Source organism: Sinocyclocheilus grahami, unplaced genomic scaffold (assembly GCF_001515645.1).
Source record: "Sinocyclocheilus grahami isolate Dianchi unplaced genomic scaffold, SAMN03320097.WGS_v1.1 scaffold73.1, whole genome shotgun sequence".
Taxonomy (NCBI): domain Eukaryota; kingdom Metazoa; phylum Chordata; class Actinopteri; order Cypriniformes; family Cyprinidae; genus Sinocyclocheilus; species Sinocyclocheilus grahami.
This window is the reverse complement of record NW_015505252.1, coordinates 1,460,123-1,477,472: the sequence shown is the minus strand read 5'-3', so window position 1 is coordinate 1,477,472 and position 17,350 is coordinate 1,460,123. Positions and strand designations below refer to the sequence as shown.

General features: G+C 35.4%; 1 protein-coding gene across 2 annotated transcripts in view; it reads left to right on the top strand.

Annotated features, from left to right (window-relative positions):
* The first annotated feature begins 10,677 nt into the window (after positions 1-10,677).
* LOC107585662 (semaphorin-4D-like) overlaps positions 10,678-17,350 on the top strand; it is a 53,729-nt gene continuing 47,056 nt past the window's right edge. For both annotated transcript variants that reach the window (XM_016272774.1, XM_016272776.1), the window contains exon 1: positions 10,678-10,774. In XM_016272774.1, coding sequence (XP_016128260.1) covers positions 10,737-10,774 — 38 coding nt within the window. In that variant the 5' untranslated portion in view covers positions 10,678-10,736. The remainder of the gene's footprint in view (positions 10,775-17,350) is intronic.

Genomic DNA, 17,350 nt, shown 5'->3' with positions numbered 1-17,350 from the left:
CAACCCAATTGCTGGGTTTGTCCCTATTTTACCCAGCACTGGGTTGTATTTAACCCAGCATTTCTAGAGTGTAGTTTTGTGTCATGTGTTGAAAGTTGTTGTTGGGAGCAGTGTTGTTTTAGTTTTTTATAGTATTTACTAATATTTTGAATGAGCTTTTATTATTTTGTTCAGTTTTCATATTTATTTAATTTAAATTGACTTAATTTTATGTACTTTTGTCATTTTATTTTAATAGTTCCGTGTAGCTTAAATGTATTTTTAGTTCTGTTTTAACAATTTTTTTGTAATTGTAAAAACTAATTTTTTTTCAGTTTGCTGTCAAGGCAACATTTCTAATTTCTAATTTTTCAAATCTAATGTTTATATTTTTTATGTCAGATTTATTTCAAGTGACATATTTTGTCATTTATATATTTTTTAATATTTCAGTTTAGCGTAAATTTATTTTTATTTCAGTTTTAGTATTGTTTTAGTAATTTTAGTTTTTTTATCTAATATTTATATTTATATTTTATTTTTAATTTTATTTCAGCTTTATTTCAAGTAACAAAAATGCTTTTAATAGTGTTAGTTAGCAATAACACATTGGTTGGTAGTTCTACTGACAGTACTGTAAAAGTAGGCAAACAATCAGTAATGCTTTGCATTGTTTTTACATTTTTGAATTCATATGCCATCCATATGCATATCCATATTACAATTTTCCTGAAAACGTGTTTATATATAGATGACAAGCTACAGTTGTATAATCTGTAGCTATTATTGCAAATATTGTGTATTACTGTATACACACTTGGGTCTGTAAGATTTTTAAATGTTTTTATGCTCACCAAGGCTACATTTATTTGACCAAAAATACAGTAAAAACAGTAAAATTGTGACATTTTTTAACAATTTAAAATAACTGTTTTCTATGTGAATATATGTTAAAATATCATTTATTTCTGTCATCAAAGCTGAATTTTCAGCATCATTACTCCAGTCTTCAGAAATCATTCTAATATGCTGATTTGCTGCTCAAGAAACATTTCTGATTATTATCAATGTTGAAAACAGATGTGCTGCTTCATATTCTGTGGAAACTGACTTGTTTTCTTTAATAGGCCTGAATGTAGGGTCAGGTGTTGGTCAAATGGTCACATACAGTAGAGTTTCTCTGATGCTTTTGCTTCTTACTATGTTTCTCCTGCTTTTCCCCCTCCCATTTCTTCTCTTCTGTCATTTTTAGGCCCACACACATTTTTCTGTCTTATTTTTCTCTGACCCTTATCCTGTGGTTTCCATGTATTTCTTGGCATGTGAAGAAACTCCTGGTAATTGAAGGTCAGGGGTGTGAATCTGCAGTCAGTGTAGTGGAATGCATTAGTTAAAGCCAGAGCGATTTGACACAAACCACCCAGTTTGCTACTTTTTTAGATGTGTAACTTCGTGTTTTGTATGGAAAGCAGGCTGAATGTTTTTATTTGGTTGGTGAAAAGTGTCTCTGTATGAGGTGATTGAAAAATAAGAGGTCCATCAGCTAATCGGTCAGATGATGGAATATGAAGATATTTTTCATCATGCATTGATGTATAGTTTGCAGTGAGACCAGAAACATGTAAATCGATCAAATTTGGATTAAATTAGAATCAGGTTATTGTGTCCGGTCACAGGATGAGACTCACGCTTGTGTGGGATAATCATTTTTGACCTCAGATTCCTAAAACAGGCTCACTCCAGAGGTAATCGATTTATTGGCTGATGGGAAGGCCATTCTGGCTGTTTTGAAGCATCTCAAAGCACTCAGTGACTACGTTTACATGGACATCAGTAATTGCTTTTAGAATATTCCTTTCATGTTCCCGTTTTACGTGTTATAGTACATAGTTCGATTAATGGCACACGTCATTACGTCCCCACGTGACGCCATCCGATGTCCCCTTCGTAATTTCACGTATAAACATATAGTTCATCTTCGTGATGATGCCATGTACAGTTTTGGGTGTTTCATTTTTAATTTTATGAAAGCTTCAAGTGCAGTTAATTATTTGTACGTGCATACAGACGATGGCGGTGTTGAAGCTCTTTATTTGCCGTCAAACGGTTGACCTCTGCCGTGTGTGTATCCTGTCGCAAAATGCGGCGAAAAGTCCTACACGAAGCTAATAATGTGATTAAGGTGTTTACATGTCTATTCTGCACTTCAGTAATGCGACTAAAATAGGAACACTCCACATGTCTTAATTCGATTTCTGTTTACTTCGATTATGACTTTAGCCGGATTAAGGTAATCAAAAATCTCTGTTTACATGGTAGATTCTTAATCAGAGTATTGTCTTCATCGTATTAAAATCGGAGTATTGTTGTCCATGTAAATGTACTCGTTGTGTCGGGTTGACTTGATTTCTCTTGTGTGCCATGAGTTATCAGACACTGGTGTTGTTTTTGACCAGATAAGACTAATGCCAGCAAATTCTTTCTTGGGAAATGATAATGATTATTCCCTATTTGCGTTTAGAGCTTCCAGTGAAACATATTCTGGTCTTTGTGCACTCACAAAGGAATAATTCAGCCAAAAATGAACACTTGCTAAACATGTCCTCACCCTCAGGTCATTCAAGATGTGGATGAGTTTGCTTCTTCATCAGATTTGTAGAAATGTAGCATCCATCACTTGCTCACCAATGGATGCTCTGCAGTGAATGGGTGCCGTCAGAATGAGAGTCCAAATGGCTGATAAAAACATCACAATAATCGATCCACATCGCTCCAGTCCATCAGTTAACATCTTGAAAAGCAAAAAGCTGCATGGTTGTAAGAAACCAATTTATCATTAAGACATTTTTAACTTCAAACCGTTGCTTCCGTCTACAATATGAGTTCATAATCCATAACAACGCTTCCTCCAGTGAGAAAGTTAACTGGTCTGAATCAGGAGAGAAATCTGCACAGATCAAGCACTGTTTACAAGCCAAAACCGCTCTAAACAAATATGTGGCTGGATTTTGTTGTGAGAGACAACAGGAGATGGACTTTTACAATGAAGGTATCGTTATTATGGATTATGGACTCGTATTTTAGTGAGAAGCAATGGTTTGAAGTTAAAAACGTCTTAATGACGGTTTAGTTTCTTACAAACATGCAACTTTTGGCTTCACAAGACATTAACTGATGGACTGGAGTGGTGTGGATTATTGTGATGTTTTTATCAGCTGTTTGGACTCTCATTCTGACGGCACCCATTCACTGCAATGCTACTTTTCTCCTAATCTGATGAAGAAACAAACTCATCTTCATCAACTTTTCAAGAAAATTTAGGGTGAACTATTCCTTTAAAAATAAGTGTTTTAGGTTTCCAAAAGAACCTTTAAAACCTTCCTTTTCTTTCTTAAGGCCCTTTTGCACCGCTTTAGTTCCAGAACTAAATGTACGGTACTAAAGTACTGGGACGATTTTGCGCAAACTAATTCCCAGTACCATTTAAAGGGTTGCATTCGCACCGAGAGTGTGTACTAAGAAGTGACGTAAGTCGGTCGACAGCGTCGTCATTTGTGCGCGGCGTTTAACAACAGAAACAAAGAAGAACAACGTTAACAACAGCAGGATGGAGGACGCTGTGATCGGAGCTGTGTTTTTGTTGTGTCTCGCGGGTGAAGAAATCTAAAGAACCTTTCTCCACTATAAAAGAACCTTCTGTGGATGTTAAATGTTCTTCATGGAACCACTGAAGCCAATAAAGAACCATTAATTTTATTGATTTCATTAATGCCACTGTTTTCTGTGTTGTTTAGGAAGTTGAGCAGTAAAACAAGAATTTAGAGATGAAATACTTCTGAAGGGAGTGTTTGAAAAGAAACACCTGTGAGTGGTCAGTGCCTTGAATGTGTTCTTGGGCCAGTACAAAACATCTTGTGTCAGAGAGGCTGTAGCATTATTTTTCTCCCTGAAGCTCCTCAAGGTCTCTTGCACCAAAACCGTTGTAATTTAGTTTAACATGATCATTTACAGCCCTCTCTCTGACCTTTTTAACTTGTGAGCTCAATTCCAAGTACACAAAATTCCAAACCACAGCTCTCAAATCTCATTTGCACTTACTTTTAGTCTATTACACTCAAATATGTCGAATTGTGATTATGCACAATGTGATTGTGAATATGCATTAATGCTCTAAAACACTGGTGGTGGGGAAAATATGTACTTGCCATTTCTTTATAATTACTTAGTAGCAATTTCTGAGTGAAAACATCCCGTTTTCTGTCATATGATGTCAGAATTCGATTGAAAACTGGCAGGATCTGTATCTTTGCTTGTGTTTTATGAGAATCATGTGACTCCTGTGTCAGTTGGGGTGGTGACAATCGGTTAAACCATGTGTGATGTTGTTACCGTAAAGACACATGGGACCCAATTACAAACAACATCTACTCTAGTACACTGACTCCTGGTCAGTCATGCTGTTTAGAGTCCATCGTGTTCTTAAGTGTTACATTGTAACATTATCCAGGATTCTAGAATTTTGAGTGCAACATTGTTAAAGAAAACATTGATATTAACGTGTTAATACATATATGGATTTTTTTGCTCTTTTGAAATATGAAGAGTTTGCTGTAGACATACTCTCACATTCACAACTCAAATGTTCCCAGTCCATTCAGACACTTTATTAAACTATCACAGATCTGTAGCTTTGTGGCTTTGTGGCTTTACACTTCTCAATCAAAAGTCTGTTGTCTGGGGGCTTGTTTTATTGCAGAACTGATGTAATTTCACTTGTACACCTCTATTTAAACTCAATCTGTATCCGTTCTTCCAGAACAGCGGTTTCGGAGAGAGAAGTTATTAATTGAGACCGAGCCAGCAGGTATAAGGAAAGACAGGCAAATTAAATTTGGTAAACGGTTGGCGTGTAGATGACACACAGTTAAACGAATGTACATGCACATTTTTTTTAGTGCAAAGACTGTTTGTCATTCTTTCATAATGCCCTCAAATGATCTAATGTGAAATAACATGAACATTTTTATTGTTTATTAAAAAGTCTCCATTTCATTAAATCTAGGCATGTGCCATTATAGAAATTACAAAGAAACGGGAAGTATCACGTTGAAATAAAATGACTGGAATAGTATTTTCTTGTAAAACCTTCTGCAAGAATCTTTATTTTATTTACAAAAGTTATAAACTTGTTTTTAACATAAAACAATTGTATTATATTAAAAAACAATTCTGTATTATGTACAAAATATTCATGATGATGTTTACATTGAACTTTTCATGCTTCAGTTAAAATTGAGCTCATAATAATTTGATATTTGATACTTTTATATTCATTTTCTAACGTTATTTTCTATAACTTGTAATAGAAAATGAGTATACTGTTTGAACTGAGAGGAAAAAAGTGCATTTATCTGCTTCAGATATAAATAATTAAATAGTTTGATAATGATATTGTGCATATCTAATCAAAACACCACTGAGAAGTTATTAATTGAGACCAAGCCAGCAGGTATAAGGAAAGACAGGCAAATTAAATTTGGTAAACGGTTGGCGTGTAGATGAAACACAGTTAAACGAATGTACATGCACATTTTTTTTTAGTGCAAAGACTTTTTGTCATTCTTTCATAATGCCCTCAAATGATCTAATGTGAAATAACATGAACATTTTTATTGTTTATTAAAAAGTCTCCATTTCATTAAATCTAGGCATGTGCCATTATAGAAATTACAAAGAAACGGGAAGTATCACGATGAAATAAAATGACTGGAATAGTATTTTCTTGTAAAACCTTCTGCAAGAATCTTTATTTTATTTACAAAAGTTATAAACTTGTTTTTAACATAAAACAATTGTATTATATTAAAAAATAATTCTGTATTATGTACAAAATATTCATGATGATGTTTACATTGAACTTTTCATGCTTCAGTTAAAATTGAGCTCATAATAATTTGATATTTGATACTTTTATATTCATTTTCTAACGTTATTTTCTATAACTTGTAATAGAAAATGAGTATACTGTTTGAACTGAGAGGAAAAAAGTGCATTTATCTGCTTCAGATATAAATAATTAAATAGTTTGATAATGATATTGTGCATATCTAATCAAAACACCACTGAAATATCTACTGTGCTCTGCTAATCTGAATTTTTCATTTTTTTGTGTGTGTGTGTTTCCAGACTCATTTTAATCGCTAAATCCACACAGAGCAGTTTGTGAGATCAGCTCAAGTTTTGCGTTCTGTTCAGGAGTCTGTGTTGTTGTCCCTTGTGTAGTGGTTAAATTTAGGACAGAAATGCGATAAGAGTGGATCAGCTTGAAACCAGAACTCTGCCCAGCCCCGGTTATAGAGCCGACTGGTCCGTCTCGGTGCATTGAGGACACACCATGATGACCCTGTAAACAATAGAAAGGCAGCAAACACTGACCCAGCCCCCTCTGTGCTGCATGTGCATTGATTATATTCTGCTGTCAGCCGTCTCAAGTGTGCACGACGATCCACACACACACACGTGCATGCATGCAAGCGCACCAGCTGATCTGCCGTTATTGATTTGCACCTGTCACAGAGGCTTCAAACGGTGTGTGTGAGCATATTATTATCTGACATTCATATTTAATTGTTGCTTTGACTGAGAACGTTGAGGTTAAACCGTCTTGATTTGAGAGCCGTTTCTGCATGACTGTGACGTTTTGCACATGCTTTTCTCAGAGAGAGGGAGAGAGAGAACGAGAGGGGAAGGAGGAGGTCTGAATGTCTTCTCATTGCAGTTCAGACCTCCACAGCCAGACACAACCATCAACCTTTATGACACCCAGAAAATTGCAGATTTACTCTAATTATACACATGTCTGGAAGCAAACAGACACGTATGAGACCAGCAGACTCTGAAATGATTCTCGCTTGTTTTTTGCATCTTTGAAGCTCAGAGAAGACAACCACAAAATCCACAGAGAGTCTTTACCGGCACTTGGTGAGTTTAAGTAATGCTTTTTGTTTGGGGGGGGGTTTATTGGATGCATATTGTGAATTTAACATATAGACAGTAGATTAATTGAATGTTTGAAGGCATTTGGTGAGTTTAAATAATGTTTCTTGGATGTTTTTGGATGCATTTTGCGTAATTCAATAACAAGCAATAGATTAGTTGCACATTTTATATGTTCTGTTGTTTTGTTTTTTTAAGACATTTGGTCAGTTTAAGTAGGGAATATTTCTTGTTTTTTTTGGATATTATTGGATGCATGTTGCTTATTTTAATAACATGCAGACAATAGATTAGTTGAACTTTTCTCGTTTCTTGTTTTTTGCAAGTCAAGCATCGCTGTTACTATTGTTCATACTGAAGCTCATTATATTTACATGCATTTACTGCACACATGCATGATGATTCCTCAAATCAAGGACCTTAGCAACTGAAAAGCATTGCACATTTTAATAGCATAAGCAATAGATTAGTTGAGAACTTGCGCATTTTTATTATTTTTTTTGTCATTTCTTTTAAGGCATTTGGTGAGTTTAAGTAATGTTTCTTGGATATTATTGGATGCATGTTGCTTATTTTAATAACATGCAGACAATAGATTAGTTGAACTTTTCTCGTTTCTTGTTTTTTGCAAGTCAAGCATCGCTGTTACTATTGTTCATACTGAAGCTCATTATATTTACATGCATTTACTGCACACATGCATGATGATTCCTCAAATCAAGGACCTTAGCAACTGAAAAGCAAGCACCTGCAACACCCTAAAATCAAGCAAGCATTGCACAAAAAAAACACCAGAAAATATGAAGATCCAGTCTTGTATTGTCTGTGAAATCCTCCTGTCAGACGTAGTAGGATGTAGTTTATTTGTGACTGCAGCACATGTCCATACGTTTCCTTCAGCTGTGATCAAATACATATTTAAACCTCCACTGTAATCAGCGTTTTCTCCTTTCAGTTGAGAGTTTGTGTGTGAGGGTCGAGATCAAAGCACAGACGTGTGCCGTTCGAGAGCCAATCTGCCTGACTTCAAAGTGCACAGGGATCGTAGATGCAGCATGTGTGTGTTTGCATATGGAAAACCCTCAACAAAACATTTGATTTGAGGAATCAAAGCACACACCGAACTTTAATACTTAGGGTTAGAGATTTGCTCACATAATAGTCATTCTTATTGTTGCAAACCGCAATAATAATTTCATGGTCAAGCATTCAAGATGAAATCAAATCCTAATGGATAAGATAATATTAATATTATGGCAATAATATTCTTAATATTCTCGTTCACTCCTAAATTTTCACTTTAAGGAGGTTAAATGCTTTATGAATGTTTTGTTTAGATGGAGTTTATGCACTTCTTAAGTGTTTGCAAATTGCTTTTTTGTAGAAACCCTGGTTGCAACCTTTTCCTAATGGAATTTAGACTCAAGTTTTAGACGTGAATAATATAATGGCGCCTGGTAAATGAATACCTTTGTGATTCATATGGGATGTATTGGGAGAATTTGATTATGGCTTGTGTTTTCTGTCTGCTTGCAGATTTATATCCCAGTCGAAGCACCTCAGGTTCTTGGAATCGCTGAGGAATTTCATAACCCTCATTGGAAACTTTTGGAAATATAACAATTGGGTCATTGGCCATATTGTGGAAACCCACAGAACTGGAACGTTGGCGTGTTGTAAATGTTCCATTCCGAGCGTCTCCTCATTCCTGAAGCAGTGTATTAAAGGAAAAAGAAGCATTTGACATTTAGTGGCCTGTTGCATTCTGGGAGAGCCCTGTAGGGATCAATATCAATTAGCTGCCATTGTTCTGAGGTGAGAATGAATCTGGGTCTGTATGGAAATCCAGCGTTGTTTCCAATCCAGTGGTTCAAAACGGAGATGTTTGACACATGCAGATGAGCAGTAATGCTGCTATGCATGCATAATTGTCAAAATGTCTCAATTAATCCCTGATGGTCATTCTTTGTACCTGTATGTTAAAACGTGACTTGATGTGATTTATGGCATGATATTTAGCATCATGTGTGGTTGTGTTGTTGGTTTCAGAGTGCAGACAGGCATAAACCCTAATGAGGAGAAGTGGGCCAGACGCCTGCTATACTTTTGTCTCCCAGAGGACTTCAGCGATGTCTCCGACTCGAGCCTCAAGGCGGTCTTGAGACAAAAGCACATCAAAACACTGAGATGTGTCCTCTAGAGCCGCCAGGAACCAATTAAAAACCAATTAGACAAAGTGATGCAATTAATTAGTGGCTTTTTATTAGTGGTATTTGTTGATCAGAGTTCTGATTTTTCATATGCTGGTTAATAAAATCACACAATCGTGAAAATTCACAGTAATAAATTAGATTTGATAATATATTCACATAGAAAATAGTTATTTGATTAGTAATAATAATTTAAATTCTTTATACTCTATTTTTGATCAAATAAATGATGAGACTTCTTTCAAAAATATTAAGAAATCACCAAACTTTTAAATGGTAGTGTAATTATCTAGTTTTCTTTTCTTCCTGTACCTGGTGTATTTGGTCTCTTTTATTGGCTTGATATTAATATACTGAATAATTTATGAAGCTGACAGCATGCTGTAGTTTTAATCTGTTTTGTAAAATCATCCTGTTGCGCTCATGTCTGTTCCAATATAATGATACGAGGGGGAAAAACACATATATAAGCTCTGTAAGATATCGCTCTATTTTTAGCACCACTGATTTATTTAAGTTTTTTTTCTGTTCGGTTTCTTTGCATTGGGGGTGTCTATTAATCTATATTTTGCTAATGAAATGCTTGTCCCGTTGTGCTGGTGAATGTGCCTAATATTCCTGAAATAATGTTCTTTTTAGCAGCATCATATGACCCCTTTAAGTCATTCCTTGGGTGTCGGGTTAAATTGCTCTTTGGGAGTCTTGTTGAATCTCTCTTTTGGGGGTCGGTTTGAATCGTTCTTGTGAGTTGGATTGAATTGCTCTTGTAAGCTGATCACTCTTCGGGAGTCATGTTAATTAATTTTCTCTTGTGAGGCCAGTTGAATTGCTCTTTGGGTGCCAGGTTGAATCACTTCTGATAATCGGATTTGAATCGCTGTTTGGGAGTTGGATTTGAATCGCTTATGGGAGTCTTGTTGAATCGTTCTTTGGGATTCGGATTTAATTGCTGATGTGAGTCAGGTTGAATCACTCTTTGGGAGTCAGTTTTGAATCTGTAGAGCCAAACGAGTTAGCAAAGCCAACTGAATCATTCTGAATGTTGATTCACTGAATCATTTGAAGTGGATGAAATGCTCTCAGACTACATAACTAGTTTCCCACAATGCAATGCACTGAACTTGACCTTCCATTTCGAGTGAGATGAATGAACCAGAAGTTAAATTACCATCTCTTTTTTTATTTCTTTATAGACTCATTATTTGATCAGCCTGGCAAAAATTGAGACACAAATGGCATTTAAATAACAAAATAACCATGTTTCTAAGATGACTAGACACCACTTGTTGAATTAAACATAATGAGTTCATGAGACAATGCAGCATACTTCTGTTTGAAAGAGTTGCATACTGTTTTATGTGCAATAGCATGCAGTGTGACATACATACTGTGCAGTAAGCAGGATGTTAGGATTGTGTTCTGAGCCTTTGTGTGTGCTTCAAATATCTCCCCCTCCTAATGTGAAAGTCCTTGTGTCCTCTCCACAGATCTGTGAAGAGCTCTCTGCTCCATCTTCAGCTGCCTGAGACGTGAACGTCAGAAAGACTCTTAATGAATCAGTTTTCGCCGCTCGATGCCATGGCGTTCAAGTGAGTAGTTGTTTTCCACATCTATATGTTGAATGTGTCCTCTGTCGTCCTGCTGCTTCTCCTGTATGATCTCAGTCCCTATCATCAGGTTAGTAAGGATGCGGTGGTACGTCTTCAGGCGAACACATGGAAAGCATTGGCATATAAAGGGTCTTTTCTCCGAGGGCCCCTCGGGGACATTTGCCATTCGCATTGAAGCTGATTTGCATTCCATCTTGGCGGAGTCGTGTTTTCTGACACTGGATGCTTGCTGGCTGCTCTCTTGTTTTTCTGTTTGGCCCAAATTCCTGTTTTCTTTCTTCATTTCTTTTTTTCTCTTTCTTTCCTGCTTGCCTTTGCCAGTTAAAAGACAATAAGGAATGGAAAAGATGACTGTCTTCAGAAGGTGTTGGTTAGAGGAGGGTGTTTTGAAAGAGTTTGACACACAAATAGAGCCTTTTTGACAATGCACTGTAGTCTGTGAGCTGAAATGTTCTCTATGCAAGTACTGGTGCATTCTGAAATGTTTCGGAACCACAATTCATAATGCAGTGCAAGTGATATTGGAAAAAAAACAAACAGATTTTGTATTATTGATTGATTTTTGATTGGGGGTGGATCTGCTTAGAAAATAAAAATAATTTAAAAAAGCTATAAATTCTAAAACTTACCATACTTTTAGCCATTTGATTTTTATGATTTTGTTTTATTATGAGTTTTGTTAAATAAAAATAAAAAACTTTGTATTTGCTGTTTTATTTTAGTTTTAGTTAAAAGTATTTTTTTAGTTAATTGTCATTTTAACTCGTGTTTTCATATGTTTATATTTTTTTATTCTTTTTCTTTTATATCAAATAAAACAGGTCACTTTCAGGGTTGAACAATTTGATTTTTTATGATTTTTTTAATTGCAATTTTTGTTAAATAAAAATGTTAAACAAAATGTATTTAGAATATATATCAATATATATTTATCATTTAATAAAATTATTTATTTATTATTTTAATAAGTTGAATTTCTTCCTTTTTAAACTTTAAACTAAGATGCTGAAACACTGTTGTGAGCTGCTCATGTGTAAATGAACACAATGCTGCACTTCACTGAAACATGCAGCTCATATATTTATTTAATTAAATTTTGTAGCCTTTGATTGCATTAAGCCATATCATGGCATCGTTTTTATTCTGATATGTCATGCAGCCTTGGATCAAGTGTCAACGTCTGCTTTTGCATACTTGTGTAGAATTTGTTTTTGGCATAAGATTTTTCTTCATGCTCAGCAGAATGCTTATAGTCCTGTGGGTTGCTTTTTGTTTTTTATGCAAAGGCATTGGAAAACTTTGACTGACTTAAATAATCAAGCCAACTGATGAATATTTAATATCCATGAAAATAATGTGATGCATCACTTTGATTTGAAGCAAAGTGCTTCTCAAACATGCTGATTTGAGTGTCTCTCGTAAAAGTGCAGAGTGGCTCTTGATGTCAGACTTTCACAGCTTCAGCCGGACGGCAGATGAAGTTGTCAGTCACGCTGACGTCTCTGTTAGTGATTGAAGGCTGTCAGCCGTCTCACGTGTACACAAACTACCGTTTCCATTCTGTGGAAAGTGTTGCATCGGCTCTTGGAAATTTGGACAGATCGCTGAAACCGTCATCATTTAATGCATTTTCCCTGGTTTTCAGATGAACAAGCAAATAGTTCATAGCCATTATTTTCTAATATTGTTAGCAGTCCTGAATCAGAGTTTTGCTGTCTGTTTTAGATGGTGTTTCAGTTTGTATGAAAGATCTTGAGGATACGTCTCATAGTAACTAGATCTTTAGTTGGGAGAATTTCATTTTTATTCAGTTATGTACAGTATATTATGCTATATTGTGAATGTAGTCATGACTTGTGACAAAGGCATGAAGTACGACATGCAGTGAACTATATTGACAATACAGCACAATCTCAATTTCCTTATTGCTGTTATAAAATGTTAACAGCATTTAAAAAAAAATGAGAACAAGTTTCCATTAAAATGGTACATTATTACTGTCTATTATTATTATTATATATTTAGTTTTATTTAAATATAATCATTATTATTATATTAGATCTAGGGGTAAATTCCAGTGTTCTTTTAGTATTAATGAGATACTGTTATTTTATTTATATTTTGAATATTTGTTTATTTTTATAACTTATTTTATTTTAAAGTTTGTAATTTGATAATTTTTTAAAAAGTTTTTTTCATGTTTATATTTTTTTAGTCAGTTTTATTTTTAATTTTTATATCAATTAAACGGGAAATAAAGTTTTGTTTTTATATTTTATTTATTTTATTTCAAGTAACAAAAATGTTTCTTTTATGGTTTGTTTTAGTTTAGTTAACTAACAACCCTGGGATAGTCATATAATAATAATAATAATTATTATTATTATTATTAATAGTATATATTAGATCATAGAATAGTATTAACAAATATTAATATTGAAAAATTTTATAATTAAAATATTACATTTATTAATATTAATTATTAGTAATATTATTCCTATTATTAGCATTATTATTGAGTATCATTAATAACTAAAATAATATTTAACAGTATTTATTATTATATTATTTATTAAACAAATGTATTAATTTAACAACTTCACACTTTACAATGAAAATAACTGAGATGTCAAGACTATTCTAAATGCAGAAGTTTTATCAAGCCTTCCTCGGAGACTTCTGAAAGCGTCAAACTTGTTGACGAGGTATTGAAAAAGATCAGGTAACCTAGCAACCGGCGCGGCCGTCTGATTTGAGGCCCCCGATCCAGCCGTCCTTTGTATCGCCTGCGCTCATGGGTTTTGCAGCACAATTGTTTGTGTGGAGGAATGATAAATGTGCTGCCAAAAAGACGTGACAAAAACACAGAGTACGAGAATGAGAGATGCTCGCTGTCATCGGATCCGGAACAAAGACGCTCTACACAAAACTACTTGAGATTCATGTCTGTCTGAATGTGTGTCTGTCTTCCTCCTATTCTCTCTCTCTGTCTGTCTCTCTCGTTCTCTCCATCTCGTTCTCTCTGTCTTGTTTCTGAGTTAATATTGACAGAGATTTTTTGGAGGACTGTCATTTTCTTCTACACGTTCTAGTTTAGACGGTTCAGTTATTGAATGTGAATTGCAAACCAAGGAGGATTGTTTGGTTGGTGTTTGTTGACTGATTTGTTCAGTCAAGCACATAAGCTGAATTTCCCAGTTGAACTTCTCCAAATACATATAGTGTATGTGATATAGAGTAGTGAGCTTGGTCTGTCAAGATCCTAAAGGACAGGAAAGCATGATAACTGTACAATAAACATGTTCCAAGTCTTCTAACGTGATCGATTTGTGTGAGAAACAAACCAAAAATACTTTTTTAATAGATTAATAACACTTTGATGCTTTTATAGTGCTTTGCAGAACTCATCAATGTGGAGATTCGGCTTTTGTGTACCAAGAAAGAAGGAAACTAATGCATATTTATATCTGGTTTAGTCTATAATTTATAGAAAATAAACCCAGATACTAGTCAGCACACACTTTGTCTGCCTGTATTTGACAAGACTGTTAAATTCAGAAAATAATTTATATGTAATTAAACATTCTGTGTGTTTTCCATTTCAAAAAGAGTTTTTTTTTAAAAGATATATTCTCTTAGTTAAAGACAGTAAGAGTTATTAAATGGCATCAAATTTCTAAAATGATTAGAAACGTGATGAATACATATTTCACAAATGAATAAAAATGTAATTCTATTGTGCCATTTCAGAAAAATGTGAATATTATTTGAAAAAGAATCTGTATTAAATTCGTACAAAATTAATCTAGACTGTTTCTCATCAGCGTCCATCAAAGATTATAAAATAATCCAGATCTGCATTCGCAAGTGAGTTATTAAAGCATTTATTGGATGGACTGACGGTTCTGATCAGCAAATGAACAGTCGAGATTATGTGACCCTGATTTAGGCTTAGGTCAAAGGTCAAGTCCTCTGACCCATCAGCTCCAGGCTGCCGTAACGTCTCTGATTCAGTGCAAACAAACGGGAAGCAGCTGCGATGTGAGACTGAATCATTTAGGAAATCTGGAGTTGCTCGAGAGGAAGATAATAACTGTCATTTGTTGCTTTGTTGAATCACTTCTTCCTCTGTGGAACAACAAAAGGATGTTTTAGACAGATCGTTCATGCTGCTTTTATCCGTCTAATGAAAATAAATGGGGACTTTGGCTGACTTTTAGCTTTAAAAATGACCAAAAAGAGTAGTTTACATGACTTGTCTTCAGTGTCACATGATCACTTTATATGAGAAGTGGAGTGAAATTTAAGTTGCTCACTGAAATCTGTGCCAAAAAAAACTGCAGCTAAAATAAAACATAAGAAACCACAAATCATCAAAACACAATAGAACAATACAATTGACATGGCTAGATAAAAGCTATTGACAAAAGATATTTTTTAAGCAGGTATTTAAAGACTGGCAAAGAGGGCGCACCTCTAATAGAAGCTGGTAATTTGTTCCATTGACTAGGACCAGCAACAGCGAAGGCTCGATCACCTCTGCAGAGGAATCTCGATCTAGGAGCAGAGAGGAGACCAAGATTACTGGATCTTAGGGACCTATTTGGTTTATGAATCAAGATTGCCTCAGAGAGATATGATGTGGCTTGATTATGCAGAGATTTAAAAACTAAGGTTAAAATGTTTAAATAATTCAAAATTTGACTGGTAGCCAGTTTAGTGAAATAAGAATGGGCGAGATGTGATCGAACCTCTGTCTGCCTGTCAGCAGCAACCTTGCAGCAGCATTTTGGACCATCTGTAAATGCATTATAGAGGACTGACTTATACCATAGTATAGTGAATTACATTAATCTAAACCATATAGAACAAACAAGTAAATAATCTGTTCAACCTGTTGATTTTCGATAAACGCCATCAGTGGAAGAAACTTAATTTGACCACTGCACTAATTTGTTTCTCAAAACCCAGGTTGCAATCAAAAAGAACACCCAAGATTTTTAGCGCAGAGTGTAACGTAGGAAGAGAGATGACCAAAACGAAGGGCTCAGTCTTCATATGACTTTAAACCAAACAAAATTATTTAGGTTTTGTTCTCGTTTAACACTAAAAGATTCTGTTTGAATCATATTTGTAATTCATTTAGACAATCCAACAGAGGTCCTAAGACTTCTTTACTTTTATGCTGCAAGGGAAAATACAGTATCATCCGCGTATAGGTGGAAGGACACTCCATATTTCTCAAAGATAGCACCCATCGGTAACATAAATATTGAAAGTAAAATTGGGGCCAGAATTGAGCCCTGTGGCACCCCACAAGCAAGTGGGCGTGAGGACAAACTATGTTGGCCAATGGAAACACTAAAACTTCTGTTCGTTAAAAAAAGATTGAAACCATTTCAACACCTTGCCCTGTAACTCAACACAGCTCTCCAACCTGGAAATCAAGATATTGTGGTCAACCATATCAAATGCAGAGCTTAAGTTTAAAAGCACCAAAGCCTCAGCATTCCCTTTATCTGTTTCTAGTAAAATATCATTTACAACTTTTAAAAGTGCAGTTTCTGTGCTATATTGAGACTTAAAACCCGATTGGAATTTTTCAAAAATATTGTTTGACATCAAATGGGACTGCAGCTGTGTCAACACAATTTTCTCAAGAATCTTAGAAAAAAAAATGGCAAGTTTGATATAGGCCTAAAATTATTAAAGGGGTCATATGATGCGATTTCAAGTTTTCCTTTCTCTTTGGAGTGTTACAAGCTCTTGGTGCATAAAGAAGATCTGTAAAGTTGCAAAGACTAAAGTCTCAAATCCAAAGAAATATTCTTTATAAAAGTTAAGAGTCAGCCACACCTACCTAAAACGCCTCGTTCTAACACGCCCCCACATATCTACCTCACTATGTGGAAATATTTGCATAACGCCGCCCAAATGTTCACGCAAAGAAATTCTCGCTGTAGTATGTTGCTGCTTTCCGCCATGTCCTGAAGACGCTGTGTGCTTCGTTGTGAAAGCGAAACTACTTTTTATGGTCTTCCAAAAGAGGACGATATCCGCTTCGTCATGCCTAGAGCTGATCCGTGCTGGTCGCTGAGGTAATACATCAACTTAGTGCTGTGGATCGCCGGATTGGCTTTCACCGTGGACGAAGCCCGGGGTCGTCACATGTGCTTGCCGTTCCTTCATTGGATCCGCCGGCTGCGCCGTTCTCAACCCCGCCACCTCAGCTCACTCTAACCCGGCCTCAGCTCACACTAAGCCGGGGCTTCCGCTAGGCCACTGTGTTTTTCGTTGTGAAAGCGAAACTACTTTGTTTGGTCTTCCAAAAGAGGACACGACTACAAATCAGTGGTTAAGTTGTATTTACAACACTGTTCCAGAACAGTTTAACCCAAATATCCAGATGTGTGCAGCACATTTTATGGAGGACTGTTTCCTGATCCTGGTAGAGTAGACTACAATGCCAGCTGTTCTGACTCACAGACTGTAAGTACGTTTTCATATTTAAAGGATTTGCCACTGATGATTCAAACGTGAGTTTTGAGCAGTGTA